Source organism: Lacerta agilis, chromosome 4, assembly GCF_009819535.1.
Source record: "Lacerta agilis isolate rLacAgi1 chromosome 4, rLacAgi1.pri, whole genome shotgun sequence".
NCBI classification, from domain to species: Eukaryota; Metazoa; Chordata; class Lepidosauria; order Squamata; family Lacertidae; genus Lacerta; species Lacerta agilis.
In genome coordinates this window covers 44,694,609-44,718,160 of record NC_046315.1, presented here as the reverse complement: position 1 = coordinate 44,718,160, position 23,552 = coordinate 44,694,609, and the positions used below count along the sequence as shown (strand labels likewise).

General features: G+C 39.5%; 1 protein-coding gene across 3 annotated transcripts in view; it reads left to right on the top strand.

Annotated features, from left to right (window-relative positions):
* Positions 1–23,552, top strand: part of SAMSN1 (SAM domain, SH3 domain and nuclear localization signals 1) — a 66,630-nt gene that overhangs the window by 21,720 nt on the left and 21,358 nt on the right. The window contains exons 1-3 of one of the 3 annotated variants that reach the window (XM_033146846.1): positions 3,490–3,646; positions 19,689–19,760; positions 20,662–20,817. In XM_033146846.1, coding sequence (XP_033002737.1) covers positions 3,590–3,646; positions 19,689–19,760; positions 20,662–20,817 — 285 coding nt within the window. In that variant the 5' untranslated portion in view covers positions 3,490–3,589. Of the gene's footprint in view, positions 1–3,489; positions 3,647–19,403; positions 19,478–19,688; positions 19,761–20,661; positions 20,818–23,552 lie in introns of those variants that run through there. The other 2 variants (XM_033146847.1, XM_033146849.1) reach the window with 2 other exon arrangements.

The following is a 23,552-nucleotide window of genomic DNA, read 5'->3' as shown; positions in this document are numbered from 1 at the left end:
GAGCAACTCTGCATGTAACATTATCAAACGTGATGTTCCAGGTATTACTATCAAGTCATTTCTTACATGGGGGTGGACGAATTTTGTAACCTGTAACATACACAACTAATCTGTGGTTTACTAAAAAGGACATTTATAACCATCCCCAATTGTGTGTGTGTTTCACATGCTCCCTGTTCACTTGTCCCGCTTTATGATCAATGTTGTGCAATGCATTCTTCATATTAGACCATTTGAAAATTAAAAAGATAAAACTCTCAGACTACGTTAACTTTCCAAGCATTAAAATTCATTCAAGATTCCAGCTTAACTCAATTATGTGCTTGTAATGCTACGAGTGTCAGTCTTTCGCTCTGTTTGGTATTTTCAACAACTAGTGCAGAGGTCAAACTTTCAAGGACAAGGAGATAATCAGGTCAGCCTTCAACCTGCGGTAATTTTTCTGATGCATGGAGAGAGGAAATAGATATGGGTGGGCACTATATCTCCTGAAATGGCCTCTTTCTACCCGTTTAACGATAAATATTCTAGCAAAGGGAAGCTCATATATTACTCTACATATGAATTCTCTTTTTATTAATCACACAGATTTTAACAGTGGGCAGAAAAGGAATTAATGTTTGAATTATCAAGGTGGTTTGATTCTCTCTTAAAGGTTTATTTGGTGCTTTAAAGGTTGGAACAATGGCCAAGAGCATAACAAATGAATTTATAATTGGATGAACTTGGGTTCAATGTGCCTTTCCAAATGATATGATAAATGCATTAGTAGGTGTGTTGTGTTCTTGTTGCATTTATTCTCCAATAATTTCATGTGAGTTTGGTCAGGTCTACGATGGCATTTCAGCTGCCATTACCAGATGTATGAGGATGAGAGATATTTTACTCTTCCAATAATTTTATTATTGACTCTATTGCAAGAATACAAGATAGATTTAAGCATGTGAAACTACTCAAAATCTCATGAAAAATTTGATGAGAGAGTGAAACCTGAACATGAATTTCTGAAATGCTATAATGGCTTTTTAATAAATATAGGGTCTAATCCATAGGGAACTTCTCCTACAATACTGTATCAAAATTAATGGACTCATGATTTAGGTACTGCCCTGCATAGAACAAAAGATGGCTGGATTGTGTCCATAAATGCACTTTTCTTATTCAATTGTTTAGAAGATTTAAAAGAAAATAGTTATGAGGAAACCTTATAAATACTCATCATGTTTGTAATCTTTCTTTGTTAGCTAGTCAACCCATTTTGATCAACCCATCTTGACATGATATTGCCTCAGATTTGCATAAATATATACTGTGACCAGAATAACAAAATTAAATGATAACTCATCTGAAGGGTGATATATAAGCTTCAAGCTTTCTTTCTCCGGAATATTTATTGTTAACTCCAGAAAGACAGAGGCCATTTCAAAAGATATAGTACTTATCCATTATTTCTTATTCATGCATCAAATTTTACAAGGGCGGAGGGAGAGGGTATATAATTGAAGGTTAAAATATTATCTTAGCAACTGTTGATATGTGTTTGAGTCTTTTGTCAAAGTTTTGATTTGTTTTTAATCTATGAAGCACTATGCTAAAACATGAGCAGTACACACACACACACACCATAGCTGTCAACTTTTCCCTTTTTTAAGGGAAATTCCCTTATTCCGAATAGGATTCCTTGCAAGAAAAGGGAAAATTTGACAGCTATGACACACACACCTTACTGGTTTCATATATAAGACTATAGAGATATAATCTAGGAGGGTGCAATGACCACAACAGTAGGTTCGCACTCCTGTTTGGTGTTTTGGAAAGTGGCCCATTTTAGTTTGTGCTGCTTTGCCTTCGATTGATATCAGCACCTTAATTTTGAAAATCTGAAACTCTGTGCCTCTTTATTGACTTGCATCAACAAACGACTATAGTTCTCTCTCTCACACACTTTTTTTTTGACAGAAGTGAATGAAATTTGTAGGCATAGTAGGCCCTTCTATATAAAGTCTTCCAAAATTCCAGACAAATAGGTCCATGTTATATTTTGGTTGTTTGGTGCTGGCTGCTGTTGAAGTTTAACATTTTTTAAGAAAGAGAGAGAGAATCCTCTATGACTTTTTAAATTCCATGTTCTACTGGATCCAACGTTTACGCAAATAACTTGTAAAATTGAGGAGTGTGCATGCACACGCATGTTTTCTCTCTATTTGGGAAGGAGAGATTAGCAGGAGCAGGAAAAGAGGCAACAAGTTTTATTACTCTAAAAACCAGTTGGCTAGAAGTACCAGGAGTAAAGCTGATTTTAATCTCATTGATATCAAATGATCTAAACTAGCTCACACCAAGTGTAGGCTGCTAATAACAAATATGATTCCATTTCTGGCCAGAATGACAACCTAGGGAAGATTTTGTTTTTGAAGGATAAGGTTGTTCGGCACATTTAGATGTTTTTTTGGTAGGAATATGCAAAGGTTGCAAAAGAGTCATGAGCCTGGCTTCCCATGCACTTCTGAAAACCTACTCTAAAGAAAACATGTAAGAATATAAGAAGAGTCCTGCTGGATCAGACTAAGGTCATCTATCAAACAAAAGTAGTTCCTCTAGTGTAGCATCCTGTTGCCCACAGTGGCAACCAGATGTTCCTGGGAATTGCACAAGGAGGCAATAGCAGTCTCTGCTTCTTTCCCTGCAACTGGTAATGCTGCAGGATAATGGATATAAATTGTTTGTTACCCACCCTCATTAGAACATCACATACTAGGCAGTGTTTGTTCTTTTACACTTCAGCTCACTATATTTTTAATTTGTTTTGAGAGGGATGTGCCAGAAGATCATGATTGCTGTGGTGCTTCCTACCGTGTTTCTCCTAAAATAAGACACTGTCTTATATTTTTTTTCGCTCAACAAAACACAGTATGGCTTATTTTCAGGGGATGTCTTATTTTAACCGTGTCGCATCGGTACGCTGCATAGCCACACCTCTCCAGGCTGTTTTAATGGGAGGTACCACGTCACTATGGCTTATTTTCGGGGTATGGCTTATTTTTGGGGAACGTCTTATATTTCGCAAATGCATAGAAATCCTGCTATGGCTTATTTTATGGCTATGTCTTATTTTAGGAGAAACAGGGTAGTATGGTTGTAACACTGAAAGAAGAGAATAATAATAATCCTGCTGTTTGGGATGTTATAAATTGTTGACAAAGCCATAGAACACTGCAGAGGGTTGAGCATCCCTGACTTGTTCAGCCTTCCACACAAGACTGCTAGTATGGAAACAGTGCATCAAGCACCATTTCTGTGGAAGTTGCCATGAAAGAAATGTGGGGAAGAAGCTGAAGGAGCAGCGCTTGCTGAGTTATACCCAGAGCCTCTCTCTCTCTTTCTTCTTCTCATTTTGTCTTCCTTCCTCTATCTTCAGTATTTCAACCAGTCCTAGCAGAAAGCTGAGTGAAGTCACATCCTTAGCAGAATAAGGAAGTTTTATTTTGCTGATTTGAGCTCAGTGTATCATTCACACTGCTGCACTTTGGCTGAGCAAATCAAGCAACTCTGCCTTATAATGGTATTTTGATTCAATCTGAATGTTAAGATGTTGAAGAGAAAACCTTCGAATGCTTCAGATAAGGAAAAAACTCAAAAACCAAAGGTAAGAGAATTTAGTATTTAAGAAGGAATTACATTTAGATGGAAAAACCCAAGCTGTAGTGCTCAAAATAATCTAAGTTATATTACAAGTTTTTGATATTTACAGCCCAGAGTTCACTGGGACTGAGGGCAGCTGGACAATGTTCATTTCTGGAGGGGGTGGGTGGCTTTTTTGGTGAGAGTAATTTCACATAAACAGGCCCTCCCATGAAAATGAGGTGGCAAAGACCCTCTCTTCCAGTAGTAAATGTTACAGGCTTCAGACCTACCGATAAGTATCAAGCAAGGAGAGGTGGCCTTGAAATGGTCTTCAACATGCTGCCCTGAGTAATTCTCAGATTTAGGTAAGCAAATTCCAAATGAGGATTTTACAAAGGCCTCAGCCAAAAGAGAAGGCTGCCACCCTCAGAGGGTTACCAAGTCCAAGTCTTGGTAACTGTATGTAGCCCTCATTCCCAGTCCAGTGAGGGACCTTGATTCTAAGACACATACACCTCAGTCTCACTGGATTGCGTATTTTTAGTTTAAAAATATGAAAGTAGCTCCTTCAGAAGTCTCACTACTTCAGTTCTACTTCTTTCATTGTGAAATGACCCTACAGGGGTCTTAGGACTAGTACTGACAAAAGGTACCAGTAATGGGCATTTTATCCACAAGGATGTGTGCTCAGTTACATGACTGTGTTCAGAAACTTTGTAAATTGCTGTGTGAGGAAGTTGTCTGGGAACTAGCCATGTTTTAGACAGGAGCATCACTATGATTCCATAATTGTAGCAGATGCTTGTTTGTGTGAACCAATACTTTTGTTTTTCCATCTTTAGTGAACTTTTTAGTTTAACAGTCAGTTGCACTTTGCTGCAAGTGTTAAAGCCTAACAATGGCAGATTGTGAATGCATTTTATTTGAAGTAGCAGACGTTTGTTATTTTAGTACCCCCTTGCCTTCAAGTATAATATCATTGATCCCTCAACTATGTTTATTGTTCAGTTCTTCATTGTTTTGACTGCCTGTGTTTTACATTTACATTCAGAGGCAAAGATAACATATAGAAAGATATATACAGATATACAGTTATAGCTCAGATATTGAATGCATACATTTTAATTCTAAGTCGATATTCCAATCCCATTGATGTCAGAGTTAGACATGGTAGAGTTAGATTTTTACCATAGGAACACAAATAGCAAACTTTGGGTATCTTGTTCCCAGGTTAGGACATTCGAGTAGAAAGAGGAGCAGAGGAGAGTCTTGCCAAGAGCACAAGACAACCAAATTATTATTTTTCTGCCCTTGTATTTTTATTTCTCTCCCCTCCCTTTATTTTTGGCAGAATAAATTGCTGCATGAGTGTAAAATCATTACTTGTGAAAGGAATTGGGGAGGGAGAATATTTTGGGTTCAAAATTTTCACAGATCTACTTTTTCCATTTTTTGGTAATTTATTTTTGATGGCCTTTATATCTAGCATAAAAATATTACTAGTACATCCATTCTGAAGACTGGATTTAAAAAACAAAGGGTTTTGGTTGAGTCAACAAGATATTGTTTATGGATGGATTCATATTTTTTTTCTTATCTGGTACTCTAAGCTTTGCTGTGACTGTTATTGTGTGTATGTGAATTGTAGGTGTTTGTATGAAAATGTTAATGTTTTATATGAATTTCAGATGGTATAATGTATTTATTTTCCATTTTTAAAAACACAGGTCACTTGGAAATCTTTAAGGTAACAAGTGACTAATAAATCTTATTACAAATAATAGTATAAGACAAGGTGCTATTGTTACAGCTGTAATCTGGTGTATTGCTGTAAATATTTTAATTAATTTCAAGTGGTTCAGTGAGTAAAATTTTTCTACATACATAAAACCTTTAAGTTCATGATGTAAGTATGAACTTCCTGAGCTTCCTAAGACTGATCTTCTGATGATAAAGGGATTTTCCCAGATTGAATTACAGTACACTTTCTGCCACTTTCTGCTGAAAGAATGGATGAACTTGTACTATCAACAGTAACCTTCAACAAGTCAATATTTTCTGAGAAGATAGAATGGATGGCACAATCCTCTTTTCACTGATTTAAAAGCTGATTAGGACTGTAATAAAATGGATGAATTAATAATGGGTATCAATAAGTTATTTAATCTTATATGTTTAACAATGGCCACCATAGGGCCGGCCCTACCATTGCCTTAGGTAGCAGTTGCTGAGCGAACAGCACTCCAGCTGTTTCTCCTGAGGCCCCTGACTATTCCTGTCAGTTGGCAATCAGAACTATGTGTGACACCTTCTAACTAGATCTGCTGCCCTTGGGCGCCCTGAAAGATGGTATCCCAATGTTGAAATAAGATTCAGCTGCCAGCCTGATTGGATTCTATGGATGGAATGGGGGAAGGGATGTGATCTCGTCTTTTGCCTCAGGTAGCACAATGTATTGGGCAGACTCTGATGGTTGCTAAGCAAGGAGGTGATTATCACACCACTGGAGAGACTTTCTCTCCTTCTACTTTGTTTATTTTAGATTAATACTGTAAGCTATCATACAAATGTTTTTATGTAGAAGGTAGTAGTATGAATTGATTTTTATAAAAACACATTTTCACACACCTGGTGAATGGAATTGCCTTGCAATAGTAAACCAGCCCCTAACCCCACCAATGCCTCACCTTCAAAAAATATACCTTTATTCTTTAGTGGCTTTCACAGTCTCCAGTAAACTTCACCAAACACTTGACTATCATTGGGGGTGGGGGGTGGAGTTGTTTTTGAAACAGCTCCATTCTACAGCTATAATGTATTGACCCCTTGCAGAGGGCTGATAGGTCCAGAAATTAAATCTGGCCCCTGACTGCCACAACATTCAGTAAGAAAGAAAATATTGTCATGGACACATTGCTTCTTAAGCCTTTCTGCAGGCTGGGAAAAGATGGCAATTTTAAAACACCTTACTGTACATGGTTCCTCTGAGAGGAGACATGCCTCCACACTTCAGAAGTGCATAGTATTGCCACACTTTCACAATCATTCCATCATCTAGAGTGGCTGTGTTCTGCGTTATGACTGCTCATTGAAAGTCTCTAGATGACTGGCTTTCTACATGTTTAGAACTGCCATGTGCAACATTAAATGGCCACTACTCAGCAAATTTCCCCTTCTAGTGAACCACCACTGTGGCTCACCAATGTTTGTACCCACCAACACCCGTTTTCTCTACAATATTTTACTGATACCTTTTTATTATCTTAATCAATGTAATTTCATGGGAAGGAAATGACAAAATAAATGACGAATGTACCACAAGGTAGTACATTTATCTTTTATTTTGCTATGAAATATATTTTGATAATGTTTAATGCAAAACCACAGTGGTGCTAAGCCAGTGTGTCTTCCACACATTTTATACTTATTTTCACTATGAATTTGAAAGTAGGGAACAGTGGGAGAAACGTAGCTAAAATCAATTCTGCATTCTTCAAGCTGAATTTTGCAATTCCCCTCTAAAGAAGATTGTTACGAAACTAACCATATGGTTGGGAAACATTTAAAACATGCATCTATAGTTGCAAAGGAACTGGCAGGATTTCACAATGCACTTCCTTGCGTGCCTTCCTGGCTGGTCAGGCATTGCATTCTACAAAAACTAGTAACAGTCATGCTTAGTAGTTTCAATATTTATCTAGCAACCATTTATTTTTCTTTTAAAATGAGCTTCAGTATAAACAAGAATCCTCTATTCACTTCAGTGGCTAAATTGAGCAACTACACACAGACACTCAATGTCTCTCAGAGATGCATTTTTTAGGTCAGAACACACATTATCATCTTCATATTGTTGGTATAGCATGTTTTTGGTGTTCTGAAAGCACCTTTCCATAGAACAGTTATAAGCCATCTTACATCTTCCATTTCCTTGTGTGGAAAGTGAGAACGCCATATGGGAACCTCCTATTGGGGAGAGTCTTATGACATTGTTGGACTGCACTTGTTTACAGACTCCCCCACATCCTTCCATGAAGATATTAACCTGAGATGTACCTGAGGCATTTGGTGTTGGGATTACTTTGAAGATAATCAATTGGTTTTGTAAAATAAAAAATAAAAAAAAATCCCCAAGTACTGTATATTGGTATATTTTAGTCTTCGGAGAATTGCATAGGCTTCACTAATGTTTTGCTATTTGAAAGGAGGGGGCAGAAACATCCTCCATTAAGTGTTTATGCTCTTTAAAAGGACAGATGGAAACAGCCACCATTAACTCTTTCTCATCTGCACCCAAACACAGTTGGGAAGGGCTGGCTTCTGCCATGGTATTTATTGTGGTGTTGCTTTTTAAGTAATCACTCCAGTTTATCAAAACTTCAATCAACTTAGTGTTGCAATCACTACAAACTTTTCCACCAAGAGCCATTTATCTGATGCTTATGGTAACAGTTTGATAGATATGAAGTGCATCCGTTTTGTGCATTCCCCTTGGACAAAACACAGCTGTATGGTGACATTTTAAAAACCACCATGACTCTAATGGAATTAACTGGTATAAAAGGGAGCACATATATAGGAAGCCTGAAGTGCCTTTTTTTGCATTCCTCGTTGAACAAATCAAACTGTGTGATGTTCTCGGTCTGTCTGGTGCTAGGGCAGGGAGACTGAGCACAATGCCCAAAGTTTTTTTTAAAAAACACGTCATGAAGTTGCTTGTATGGCACAACAGAAGGAAGCCTCTGGGCAAACACTGAGGGCAGTATAACTGTGTAGCCTTTGCTACTAGACTTTTGGTATCTCAATAAACCTACAAGCATTTTTTTATGGAGTGCAGTGGGCATTGAACAGGAAGGGAGCAAAGAAATTGAGGTGCCAGAGGTGATATGACCTCTGTGTGGCAACTGCTCATGTTGTCCGCATAGCATGCAGGTATGGACGCCTGCAAAGCGATGTCTGCAAAAGTGCTTTTAGAAAACCCCCAAACTGCAGGGTTTACTGACTAAAGTGCACACACAGACATACTGTTCACACAGTAGCATGTAAAGAGCTTCTCCCTTCATTCCTACAAGCATGGAAGGGAAGTGGTAGCCTGTGAAGAATTCTGTTCTCCTACAAATGGAAAAAGTTTCTTGATGAGGATGAATGAGTGTAACATTGTCCAGCAGTGGAAGAGGGGTGGGGGTGAACCACAATCAAAATTGCTGGAATCTAGGGGCTGATTTACATGTGTACTTGATTTCTGTAAATTTCTGTTTCAGACAGGATCCTGATTGCATAAACTGACTCAAAAACTGTATTTTAAGTTCTATCCATGGTGACTCATTCACATGTGCAGGTCATTACTTCCTGTTGCAGTTCTCAAATCATGAGCATATGCTTGTGAACAAAATTTAAGTGCATTGCAACTCCATACCACCAACCGGTAACTGTCCCATTTTTACCAGGACATTCCTGGAATTACAGAAGCTGTCAAGCACCTTGGCTGGTCGGCTGGCCGCTGCTGCCTACCATAACATGCATGAAAAGGGCCGCAGCTTTGTGATGTACAGCGTCACTTCTGGAAGTAAATCACTGTGGGCCTCCTCATGTGTGTGTGGTGGCGGGCAGCCCCCGGCACACGACTGAGTGGTGGTGCAGTGTGGCATGCAGTAGTGGGCATGCGCACGCACAAGCCACTAAGGTGGTGTATATGCAAGTGGTGGTGCGATGGAGGCAGGGGGGCAGGCTAGCAGACAAGCAGACAAGCAGTGGCGGAAGTGGGATGGGGGGTACAAAGCAGCAACTGGTGGTGGGATGGTGGAGGGGGTGCGAGTCAGCAAGCGACAACAGCAAGTTAGTTTAGCAGGAGGGGGAGAATGTCCCAATTTCTTCTTAGGAGGTGGTGGAGCAATTCAGTGGTTTGTTATTTTATTTTTAAAAATGTGCTTATGGATCAGATAGATTCTTCATAAATTTCCTGTGTTGTTCTCCTGTTTAACGGTGGATAAAATGAATTCCAAAATAGCAGATACAAAAATAAAAGTTACTGTCATGCTAAACATTCATTATTCAAAATGTAATTGTGGGTTTTAAAGACCAAGATATGCAATGTGGAGACTGTATACCATTAATGAATATTAACCAGGGTTAAGCTTTCTAATGTTATTTCAAAGGCATTTAGGAGGTTCAGGTTTTAAACAGAAAATTTTAGATTTCATAAAGAAATTGAGCCCATAATTAATCAGCTACTCATATCATTGTAGCTGGTTTCTACAACCTATTTGGCAATCACATTTTCCCCCATTTGCATTTATTCCTACAATAATGAGAGGTGATGAGCTGATGATAAAGCTACATTTTTTCTGGCTTCCAACTGTGTAAATTTATGCTTAGAGGCAGAGATGGCACATAGGTCTGTCATCAAAGGTCTTTAGTAGGCTACAATCTTCCAAGAAGACTGTCAAGGTATTTGCAAGTTCTGCAAAACAGCCACAAACAGATAACATCTGGGTATGATGATTTTGGCTGGAAATACCTGTAAGCATTATCGGATGACACCCACATGCATAGAAACTTGTCTTCATATTCAGTTAAAAAAAGAACTTCAGGTGACATTACAGATAAGGTTTTCCTGTTTCCTGCAGGCCTTGTAAATTAAACTGGGTCAGAGCTAACATTGGCTGCTTCATCATCACACGTGTGTGTATTGGGGGGGGGGGGTGAAAGGTGAAAGGGATTCACCAAAAGGTGAAAGGGATTATAAGGATCATTTTTGGTTTTGTGTTGCATTTCCAGAACTCGCTGTCCCCCATCTAAGATTGTGCTACATGTATGTCAGGCGTCCTTTTTTTAAATAAATAAAAAATAGGTGCATTGAGGATGTGGTTGAAGGTTTTTTAATGGTGACAGAAAACTTCCAGTAACCCAAACCAGATGGTTCTAATCTACTAACCTCATTTTTAAAAATAAAAAATAAAAATGATTATGATACTCAGACAGAATTTACCCTGACTCTTTTGCATGGCAGATTTTTCTGAGGGTTGCTGCACTAGATCACTGTACATAATGTGAATGTGTGTGAACTTAATTAGATAAAATATCTGCTTATCTAATTTGAAAAATATCTGAGATTCAGAACAAGCAGCAACAATTTAGAGAAAAACATCACTTCAAAGGAAAGAGAGCAGAAGAGTTGTGAGCCATGCCCCTGACGCGGCTTTGTCCACATCTTTGGATGTTAGGCTATTCACCCAGTAGGGCAAAGAAGTAAGTACAGAATTTGCCTGCCTACTCACATAGGTGACTGCATAATTTGCTCTTTTATAGTGTAAATGCATTGGTAAAGTGGCTAGTCTTTGTACAGTGGACATGTCCAACTGGGATCAACTTGCCGAGGCATTACTTGATAAGAACTCGGTCGAGCTCTTATTAATGGATGTACTTTTTTTTAGAATAAGTATATCTACTGCTTTTCCAACATCAAAGTGCTTTTCAGCAATAGAGAAGTGAATTAAAATAATAGAATAGATACCAAGAATAAACTCAACAAAAATATATCTCAGTCAAAAACACTCTCAAAGAGAAATCCCCTAGGCCAGATGTTTTTACAATCTCTCTCTCTCTCTCTCTCTCTCTCTCTCTCTCTCTCTCTCTCTCTGGGTGTGTGTATGAAATAAGTTCTGAGTGGGATTCACCTAGCAAATCCTGTCAGTGAAAGCCCTCTGCAAAGGGCTTCTCCTCCTCTCTCTCCTCCCCTCCATGCCCAAGTGGCTTGCAGGGGTCCGGAGAACCCCTTCTGAACAACTCATGGGAAAAGGGATGGGAATTGTCCTGTCTGATATGCCTGCATGGATGGAATGTTTGTAATAGTGCAATGTTCAATTCAACCCAGTGTCATTTAAACTGTAGGAGAGATTATAGAGGCCACGGATATCCTATGAACGATCTTCTTCTCTTCTTCTTTGGCGATCACTTGTAGCTGAGTAAGATTGTCTTCCATAAACACGGTTTTAAGAATGAGTCCGTAAGTGACTGTAGAGGGCAATTCTGGATCCACACGTCCTTCCACAGTGGGGACATTGGTTTCCGGGTGGGAGTTGATCACGGTGTGGATTTGCCAAGTGTGCCTTCCTCTTAGCACATTTCTCCCTTGCGTCCTGCTTATCCACTTATCCACTAATCCACCATTAGTCAAACTTACGTGCATAGATTTCATTAAGTCTGCTCCCAGTATGACTTAGTTGGACACCCAATGTATCCAAGCCATCTGCATACTGAACCCATGTCACTTGAATAACCTATACAGTACAGTCTTCATTTGGTTCCATTCTTGCTCTAAACAATGCAGTGCAGGGCCAAACATGGAGCAGCTTCAGTACTGGGTTTTTGATTACACTTTGCTCTTTCTTTTCTGCGTCTAAGTCAGCAGGCTTCAGTTTTTAACATCTGTCAAACAGCTACTCAGCTGGTCCCAGTTATTTGTAAACTTCAGTGCGCTGGATCAACCTTGCATTTACTTTATATTTAAAAAGTCCTTTTACAGATTTACAGTCCGCTATATAAATAAACTGGAGACAGGGCAATCCAATAATATTTGAAATAAAATTTCCTCATTTTGCACTCAAAGGTGAAACCTCTGTGGAATTGACTACACAAAGTCCTTCACTCTATATTTTTCTTCCTTATTAACCTGCTGCCTGCAACATCAGCCATTTGTGCTCACTGAGCTTACAAACCTTCTCCTCCAAAAATCCTAAGAAAAGATTTACTTATTTTTATTTATTTAGGATTACATGATATGGCATATTAGCTGTGCATAAAACTGTCATTGGCTTTTTTAAAAAAATAAAAAGTTTAGGTTCAAAAAATCTGGTGGGTTGGAGGTTGCTTGGGCATGAGGTTGTTTATAAGCCCTGCTATATTCATTGCAGCACTCAACCTCAGGTGATATAAAGCATGCAAAAAAGAACTTTCTGTCAGTTTTATTATTTCTAAAAAGGTTCCCCTTGAAGGAGAAGAGTGACCTTGTTCTGCTGAGCTGACATGTGCCATTGAATTAATGGCTGAGCTTCGCTTTAGGGAAGCTTACAGAAACATTACAACTCTCGTGGCTGAGTTTGCTGTGCACATTAATCAGGTAAACCAAAATGATGCATCAAACACTCATTTAAAAGTAGTAAAATTCCTCCCTCCCCTCCACGTTCCTTAAAAAAAATCTTCCTAAGAATTAGTGTACAGTTGGTCATTGCTTATGGTCAAGGGCACTGCTGGATGGATACAGTAAAACATAGCTGAGGGGACTGAAACTTTCCTTAATCTCCAGCTACTAAACAAGCTCAAGAAGGAAGTTAGATATAATAGGGACAGGTTAGGACCTGTATTTAATACAAACCTTATCTCCTAGAACATATTTGCTCTAATTTTCATGACCATAACATTATTTGACATTATGATTCATAACAATGTGGTAGCAACATTGATAAAAAAAGGAACGAAAGGGTTTGATCACACTTCCAATGAAGACAACAGGGAGTTTATCATTCATTTAATGGAGGCCATGATCAATGGCTTCAGGCAAGACAAACTGTTTCTCCCATTGACAGTGATTTTTGTAATAGTCTGTTAATGAGATTTATGAAGAATTTAATAGTGCTTAAGGGTCCAATGCACCTTTTATTTTTCCTGAGTCATTTTGTGGTGGTCGTTAACTGAACATAGTGCTCTTCTGGAGCTCCCAAAACTAAAGTTGTGATAGACATGTCCACAAAACAGATTTAAAGCAGATTGTGCATGCACCTGTAATGAAGAAAGCATTCATCTAGAGCTACCCAAATTGTGGATCTCAACATAGTTGAACATCCCCATTTTTCAAATTTAATGACCAATAATCACATAGCATGGGGCAAAGAAGGCAAATGCCACCACAAAGCTGAAAGCCTAAGCTTACATTAAAGAACTGAGATGCTTTCAGGAAATGGTTATTTATTATGTATGCCAATATTTGCAAAACATCTCCACAGAGACACAGCCACTAAACTTGCTAACAAAGTCAACCACAACCTGCTTTTTGAGACCAGATCAGAAGGCTGCCTTTACAAAGAGAGCATATGCTGTATTATGTTGAATGCCCCAGTTCTATAATGTCAAAAAGCCCAGAATGGTTGGCACCAATGGAAGCAGCTATGGACTAGGTGGAGTGCTTCCACAATTGCATGGCTCAGAATGGATGGATTCTTCTCCGTCATTCTTAACAAAGCAGGAAAATGCCATGCACTAATAAAAGAAGCGCCTTGTGAAAAAAGCTGGATGAATATTTGAGATGTGAACAGCTCACTAAAGTCCCTCAACAGTTATCCTAAGATACTAACCTAGTTCCAAAGGAGCACTTATGGTGATGAAACAGTTTATGGCCATATTAAAAAAAAGATTTTGCACACAGGACAAATAAAAGCCAATGTTATAAAACCAGGTGGATGAACCTCATTCCTGTTCAGAAGGCCAGCACATGATCTCCCACTTCTTTATCCTTTGTTTTAGTGGTGCATGAGGCTCTGTGTTGTCTTTCCTGCAGTGCATATTTACCATAGGTGCAATCTAATAAGCACTGATCTCATACAACCCCCATTTGTGCTTATAGAAAAGCATAACTTAGCATCTTAAGGCTGTCTGCCTCACCAAATGCTAATAAGCTAGACAGATAATTCTTTAATTAGCATAACCTAACAAAGCACAAGATACGGTTTATGGCTGTCTTGGATCTGGCTGTTAGAATTAGTTCTGTTAATATTTCCCAATATTAAATGCTGATTATTACTATTGAGGAATGTGATGCAGGGATTAACTCTGGCTCTCAGGAAGTTCAGTGTACTACAGACCTCCCAGAAAGGAAGAATGAGATTTAGTGATGATTTAGACGGGGAATGGAAAATACAACAATTATAACAATGTCAGCACAACAATTATAACAATGTCAGCACCTCAACCAGTAGCACATTTACACCTCCTGTCCTCTGTGCTGAAAACCTCTTCTCCAAAGTATATAGTAAAAATTAAGGAGGAGGGGAAGGAAGAACATCTTCGCAATAGTGACAGGCATACTTATATTCAGCTAAGGAAAAGCAAGGTGGAAAAGCAAGCAAGAAGAAACGGGTGGCCAACATGGTGCCATCCAGATGTTGCTTCACCACAGTTCTACAGTAAAATCTGTATTGTTTAGACAGGCCTTTGCAATTTGATTTATTTTTTATCAGCCAGCTTTGCTGATATGCTCTTGATGCTTTTAATGTTCTTATTGTAGTATTTGTTCTCAAGCTGTACACTGCTTTGTTATCTCTTCTATGAAATTGTGATTTAGGAATGTCTGAACAAACAAATAATCCCTGATTTTTTTACTGTGTTGGTTTATGGGGTATTTATGAATCAGGACTTTAGAATTCATAGTCCTTGCCAAAGCAGAACATCCTCCAGCCACCCCAACTCCATGTGACTTACAAGAGGGAAGACACCAGAGCCAACTTTACAGGGGCTGAATTGTTGAAAACATAGCAGTGAGTTGACCAAGAAGCAAGTTTGTTCACCAGCTCTCACATCCCTCTATTCCTGGCAAATCATCCAATCAGCAAGATTTTGGTGCCCAAAGGGAACCTCCTGCATTCTTGCTCCTTCTTAATGGGTGCATGCAAACCCTTCCCTTCCTGCAGCACATTTTATGTTCAGGGAGATTAATTTGCTTAATGCAGTCATCCTTCCAAAAGAGATTCACTTAATTTTATGGGATTCTGAATACCAGTGTCAAAATCAATGGCCCATTCTCTTCCAAGAGACTTGCATTTGCTTTAAAAGCTTTTGTAAAACTGGAAAATAAGGCTCCCACATTACACCAATGGCTTCACCGGGCAGATACTAAAGCTGATGTGGCAGCTGGCACAGGCGAGCAGAAGGACTCAAGAGTCACGTACATACACATACACACACACACACACACACACACTGCAGGCCCTCAGCTCCTGAGCGTGTTTTTCTACACTGTTGTCATGGGGTTGAATGCATTTTAAAAGGTGGCAGCTATATTGATTACTTAATGGGGAGAAAAAAGAAGTTGGGACTGAGAATTGCTGAAGTAGCCCTGCTTAATGCTCTCCTGTGCAACAAGGCCATTATCTAGAATGGTGGAAACCATCCTGCAGCTCTTATTAATGTTTAATAAGTACGGCACAACACAAAGGTACATGACAAAATAGCCGAAGGCCTCTGCTCAGATAGGATAGAAGATTGTTGTGAGCCTCGAAAGGAATAACTGATTTCCCTCAGCTCTGGCTCTTTATGAGAACAGCAACGATAAGCATTATTTCCCCTCTGCTCCTCAGTGTCTCACTATCACATCGGCACTTCAATAAACAGGGATTCATCATAGGCATCCCGAACGCTACTGAAAGGCACTGGCTGCTAAATTTGTGTCATGGCATGAGCCAGTTCCTCAATTAAACATTGTGGTGAATTGTAGCCTTCCTTCATTTATCTACAGTGCTGTGGGGCATATTCAGCAGGACTGAAAAGTCAGCAAAAGGTGTTAATCCTGCCTGATAGGCCCATAATCTTTGGTGCTGTGTGTGTTATATCACACTATTGAGATGCCTCTCACCACTTGTCAGGATATTGTTCATTGATTTAATATAGAAAATCTGTAAATGAAATGTTAACTGTATGAACTGAGGTGGGTATCAGACGCCCATTTGCAAAATGTATACACACACACCATATGTAATTGGTAGCAATGAAAATGCTCTGCTACCATGAATCTGTGGCGGTTCGTTCAACCTGCACAGGGCCCCCAGATGTTTAACGGTCCATTGATACCTGCGCTCACCACTTCGTTAATTAACCGCTGCCACCAACCAGTCTGTCTGGTATTTACTTCACTCAGTTCAGTCAAGGAGAATATTGGAACAAAACTATTTTATTTGAAGTTTAGTACATAAGCATTTGGTTTCTGAATAAACAGTTCTTTCTTGGTTGTGTTCTTGTTAACCACAGTGCCCAACGATTTCTCCCACCCCTGTTCCTACTCCTTCCCTTGCCACCCTCCTTCCAACCTCTCAATACCCACAACAAGCCCCCAAGACAAAGACAAAGACCCAGACAAAAGAGAAGACCCTCTGCCTTCCCTGGGAGGGGTTTATATAGCCCACATAACTCCGCCCCCTAAAGGTTCTTACTGGTTATTCCTTTTAACTCCTTCTATGCCAATCCTAAGTTTGGGTGATCGTCACATATACAAATAAGGGGGCAAAGTAAACTTGACATAAAATTAGAGTAAGCCAGGAGTGGAGAAGCTTTTGTAGCTCAAGGGCCAGATTGACAGACTGTTCGGCAGCTACATACATGGGATAGATGTGATAACCCCAGGCCTGAAGCTCTCACATGCACCAGTAGTGGCTCACTAGGTGGGGCAGAGCCACTACACTAGTTTCCAGCACAATGGGCATTTCTGCCTACCAGGAGGGAGGGAAGATGAGACAGGGAGATCAGTGTGTTGCAAACACATTGGCAGAACCAATTTGGCCTTGCTGCTGGTGTATTTGCACCATGATGACCTCCTCATTGCCCCATTTTGGGGGGGGGGTGGAGGAGGTGTTGAAAATGAATAGCACTGCAATCCTAAGCAAATTTACTCTGAAGTCATTTCCACTGTACTCAATCAGATTTTTTTTTCACTAGTGAGATTGCAGCTCTAGAGAAGGAATTATTCCTGAGCCTTGAGGATTAATGTAGGCTATAAAATCAAATAAACAATCAAAAGAGGGTTGCAGCTAGCAAGGCTGATCTTCATGTGATTGCAAACTAGTTGTCCAAATGATAATTTTATTCCATCAGTAAATTGTCTTTATTTTTAGTTTCAACAGAATGTAAAAGAAATGGGACCTAACACAGGTAGTAAATTTGTGATTTATTACCAGGATTGTAATAAGATGAGGCACCTTCCAGAGTGAAAATTCTCCAAGGAAGCTACTTTGTAAAGTGTGCAGTTAGTGTCAATTGCATGAACATCGTTCTTAGAATCACCACTGCTGAACTTAAATGCACACTTGTCACTTTGCACAACGGTCAGCAATGCAAACATACCCATAATGAGACTCTTTCAGAACCAACCATCAAACCCTTGCAGAACTAAAAGGGCAATATGTAAATATAGCCAAACTACCTTTAATACATATGTTTCACTGTTATAAAAGAAACAGAGTTAAGAGAGTAGGATTCAGTAATACTTAGAGTAGACTCAATGAAACCAGTAGGGCTTAAATTAAGCATAACACCAAATCTGGATCCAACTCATTGTTCCTACCTTATTTGTCAGGATACCCCAGGGGGTTGCTCACAAGTAACGACACAGTCCTCTTACTCTAAAGACTACTTTATTGTGCATACTTATTTACAGTGCAGAGCTAGCTAAAAACATGACTGCTCAGTCACTTGCAGAATCCAGAAGTGCCCCTCTCTGGTTTCCCGGCCAGCACCAAAGCCTCGGCACCCTGAAACGATGTCTTCTGGGTCTCCTAGCCCCCCGACGCTGCATCTGTGCCGGAAGCTGTAACCGTGTCTGGCTGGTGGTGCTGGGTCTCTCCCTCGCATCCCTGACTGTCTGCTCCTCTTCCTCTTCCGTGGGAGAGAGCTCTGGAAATGGACTGTGAGATGAGTCAGATGACAGCAGTGGTTGGGGATCCCTGTACCTGAGCAAGACCTGCTCTCGAGAAAGTTCCCTGCCCTGATCCTCCCCCCTCGGAGGATCTGTTTCCCCTCTCTCCTCGTGAGGAGTACTCCCGCCCTGGCTCTCCTCATGAGTAGGACCTCCACCCGGGCTCTCCTCACAAGGAGAAGGCAAATCCCTGACATTATCCATTGTTGATTTGATCACAATTAAAAAACAAACACTTTGTAGTACATCAGGAGTGTGGGCAAACCTGTGTAGAAAAGAACAAAAAGTGTGTGTCTTAAGGCAGACATTTAAAGCACATCCAATGCACATTTGAAACACGTGACTTTCCCCCAAAGAATCCTGGGGACTAATTTTTCCCTCCCAGAGCTACGATTCCCAGCACCCCTAACCAACCACAGTTCTCACAATTCTTTGGGATGGGGAGTCATGTAGGTTGGATGTGTTTTAAATGTATGGTGTGGATTTGCCCTTTTGTTGTTGTTGTTGTTGTTCAGTCGTTCAGTCGTGTCCGACTCTTCGTGATCCCATGGACCAGAGCACGCCAGGCACGCCTATCCTTCACTGCCTCCCGCAGTTTGGCCAAACTCATGTTAGTAGCTTCGAGAACACTGTCCAACCATATCATCCTCTGTCGTCCCCTTCTCCTTGTGCCCTCCATCTTTCCCAACATCAGGGTCTTTTCTAGGGAGTCTTCTCTTCTCATGAGGTGGCCAAAGTACTGGAGCCTCAACTTCAGGATCTGTCCTTCTAGTGAGCACTCAGGGCTGATTTCTTTGAGAATGGATAGGTTTGATCTTCTTGCAGTCCATGGGACTCTCAAGAGTCTCCTCCAGCACCATAATTCAAAAGCATCAATTCTTCGGCGATCAGCCTTCTTGATGGTCCAGCTCTCACTTCCGTACATTACTACTGGGAAAACCATAGCTTTAACTATACGGACTTTTGTCGGCAAGGTGATGTCTTTGCTTTTTAAGATGCTGTCTAGGTTTGTCATTGCTTTTCTCCCAAGAAGCAGGCGTCTTCTAATTTCGTGATTGCTGTCACCATCTGCAGTGATCATGGATTTGCCCTTAGTTCCTTTAAATGTCAACTGTAGCTACCTGCTCAGCGTGAGATTGTTGAGCAGAGCCATCCTTTGGGACTGGACTCAGGATAAAGGTAACAACTGATACCTTGCAACTCTGCAAACTTCTGATTGCCTTATCTATAATGTATTTGATTATCATCGCTGACCATATGTCAAATATGAATGCATAACATGTACCAACTGGAACACTCAGCAAAGTTATGAAAACTTTGTATCAGCTTACTCTAAAAATAAATAATTATGCTAGTGTGTCTATCTATATTTATTTTTTTCTTTTTATAGCGAGCAAGTAGCTTTGGGAACTTTGACCAACGCAGACATCAGTCAGTTTCAAAGCCAGATGATTCATCTGAGGTTTGTATATTACTCAATCTAGTTATTTTACATAACGGCTCCTTAACTTTTGTGCTGTACATGCAACAGAAAGCACATTGTGCAAAATACAGTGGATTTTGCACCAGCTGAGTGAGCAACTGACTGCTGAATTGAGTAAAATTTGTGCAGACTTAATAATTTGATGATACAGCACACAGAATCTTGGTTTTGGGAGGGGAAAACACTCAAACAGCAGGTTGCTGTTGTTGAGAAGTTGTACATCTCATAGTCATCTATTGTCTATTGCCTGTGATATTGCTGGTGATTAGTTATACACCCACCTTCCATGCTTTTGGAGAGTTGCAGTGGCATGTCCAAACACAACTGGACAACAGCTAACAAATCTTGACTTTCCTTGTTGCTAGCCAGAGTACTATCATCATTACCCTATTCCCCCATCCAAGTATAGGGAGAAGGGCCTTCTTACATTATGTTGAATTCAAAGCTCAGCCTGGCTGTGGGGTGTGCATGAGAAAGAGCAGCCCTGATCTCTTCCACAATGAAGCTCACCCTCATTACATTTAGTCTCAGACATTCAAAAAATGCCAAGAAGTCTCCTGGCTCTCCAAATATCTCTGAGGTTCAATGCAGTATCAGGGAGAGTCTTTAAATTTCTCCCATGCTTCTGAAGTCAGCCTGGTACTTTTCCAGGCACTGAAAAATGGCAGGGGCTGTTCTTGATTTTGTGCTCTTTCCAGAGCAAAAGATGTAGATTCTTGCCAGTGGAACTCTTACACAATTTGCCTGCAATGAACAAACTGTAATTTGGGGGCAGGAAAAAAAATGACTTGCTACATGTATCATCAGAAAGCTGCACCAAGAGACTCCTATAAAGTTGTAAACAAACTTTTTTTCTTTTTTTAAAAACAAACAAACCCAGATATGTGAAGCAGATGCTGTAAGTGATGGTGGAGAACTGGGACATAACAAATTACCAAATAGTGGGGGAAGCCTTGGAAAGAAGATGCGGGCCATTTCCATGACTATGAAGAAAAAGATGGGTAAAAAGTACATCAAGGCACTTTCAGAGGAGATGGTAAACATATCACTAAAATCTTTCAATCTTCTTTATCTGCTTGTGGTTTAACTTCCGGTTTTAAAGCTCTGCTGTCAAAGTTGCTTCATATTTAGCTGTGTTCAGGCAACATCATAAACTCTGCAGTGATATTGCAAAACTAATATGTAAACTAATCTTCCCCAAACTTATTGAACGTAGACCTGCTGTCTATGCTTAATCACGCCAACCCACTTCTTTGAGTGAACATGCAGAAATTTTTATGTGCAACTGATGGTGCATCTTATTACTGCAAATGAAGGCTTTGGGAACAAAGTGGGGCGAAATGTTGAGATTCTGTTAGTGGCACTAGATTCAACACTGGAATCCACCTTAAATCTTAGGTGTTGCAATTCAAATACTTTGCCTTATTCACTCCCATTTGGGAGTTGGAATGTTCAGATGGGGATGGGGAGATTACATCTCACACTGATTTGAATAAATAAATCAAGCAATTATTTTGTTGCAGACTTCCAGTACATTAACTGAATTTTTAATAGAATTTCTGGGCTCCCATTGTACACAGTGGTATTTACCCCTGAGTAGACATGCATAGGTTTACACTTTGATGACTAAGCTAGAAGTTACCCTGAGTTGCTTTTTTCCCTGTTTGGCCCCTTGCTGATATTGTGTGTTATAAAGTTTTTCTAAGTCTCTTTCACCAAAACAGAATGCCAAGTTGTTGTTGTCATTGTATTGAAAGAATGCCTCTCTTTGACTACTGTTTAAAATCACTGGAAGCCAAAAGTAGTGCATAACTCCCAAAATGGCAGGTCTCAGAAACATGCCTGGAAGAAGTTACATTCTTTGACCCCAAAGCTCTTTCTGCTAATCCCAGATGTGAAACAGCTGGCTGAAGTTACTTAGGGCAGAAGTACACATTATACAGAATGATGTGTAATAAAAAAATGGCTTCTTTTCTGGTGGAGGGTGGAAGAAAGAGTAGATGCTTAACTCTTTCTTTGCCAGCTACCTTTCCCTCCCTCCCCAGTCAGAACCTCAACTTCTTTTTCTGCCCAAAGCTTGAAATGTGAGAGTAAAGATGTGTCTGGATCTCTGCAGCAAGAGCAATGCAGTTTGGGACAGTTGCTATTTGGAATAGAGAAGCAGTGGGCATCATCCTGCCCCCTTTCCACTCAAAGGGTTCCCCTTGCAGCCATCAGGCTTGTGTGATATGGTCCTGTGGTCCTGCTTCTGTCATTAATTCAGTGCACATGGTACATACAATGGGGGACTCTTGATTAATATTACTTCACTTGCTCTGTTGTCTTTAACCAACAGATGTTCGGGCTGAGGCTAAGCCCTTGTTCAAATTAAATGCTGAGTTGATGATAGGCATAAATAATCAGGCAAATCTTTTGGCATGAAGGTGTGTTCAGTGAAATAGTCTAATGATTTGTATTCTGATATTTATTTATTTATTTATTTTAAAAATCCATTAATGACCGGGGGAAGACTGTGAAAAGTGAAATGGCAGAATTTGATGAAAGTACTAAAGTAGGCTATGAGGAATTACAAAAGAATCTCAGAGCCCAAGCAGAATGGGAAACTATATGGCAGCTGAATATCCATTAACTGAAGAAATGCATCTTGGAAATATAACCCAGTTCTATATAAATATGATTAGATACTGAATATACTATTACTGCCAAGTAAGGAAGTTTGGGAGTCACTGTGCATACTTCCTGGAAATGTCAACTCAGGCCACTGAAGTCTTGAAAAAGCATAAAATGTTAGTGATTATTATTCAAGGTCACATAAAATATCATGCTTCTAATTCTCTTTATAAGTGAATGGTACAGTCTCTTGCAAAAAAAAAGTGATAGAATGTGAATGTTTTCAAAGAATAACAATCAAAATTGTCAGTGGTAAAGAGGGTCTAAATGAATAGGATTTTTCAGTTTTTTAAAAATAGATAACTTTATTATTTTAAAAACATTCACACAAATAACAAACACAACAATAAAAACAAAACACCACAAAGAAAAAAGAAAAAGAAAAAAGTTACAATAATAATAAGAAAAACAAAAACAAAAGGATTTTTTTAAACATAATTTCCAAACATTCTTGCTGTTAAATAAAAAGACTCCCAATTACCGGTAGTCTCGCTGTATTTGTTGTTCTTTACCTAGATTTTTCGCACAGTTATACACTTTTATTTTCCTTCATTTTATCTCCTTACTTATTCTAATTTAATTTAATTTCTCATCTGGTTCAGTCTAATTCTGCTAATAGGAATCTTCCTACACCATTGTTCCCCATATATTCCTTAAATAATTTCCACTCTCTGTGGGCTTTTTGTTTTGGTTGTTCTCTTACCCTTCCTGTAGCTTTCGCTAGCTGTAGATATTCCATCATTAAGTTCTGCCAATCTATAATATTAGGTAATGTCTTATTTTTCCAATTTCTGGCTACTAATATTCTGGCTGCTGTTATCCCATACAATAGTAATATTCTTTTTGATTTTTTAGTTCATCTGGCACAATACTTAATAAAAATAATTCTGGGTTTTTCCTTAAATGTACACTTCAATAATTTCTTCAATTCCTCATAAATATTATTCCAAGGATTTTTCAGTTTTAAGGACGGGAAATCAAATAACCACAGCATGCACAACTGTGCATAAGGTAACAAAATTTGGTGGGTGGGCAATACCACATAGGAGGGCACATAGGAGGTGCCATTTCTGAATGATCTTCCACGTGAAAGCATCCAAA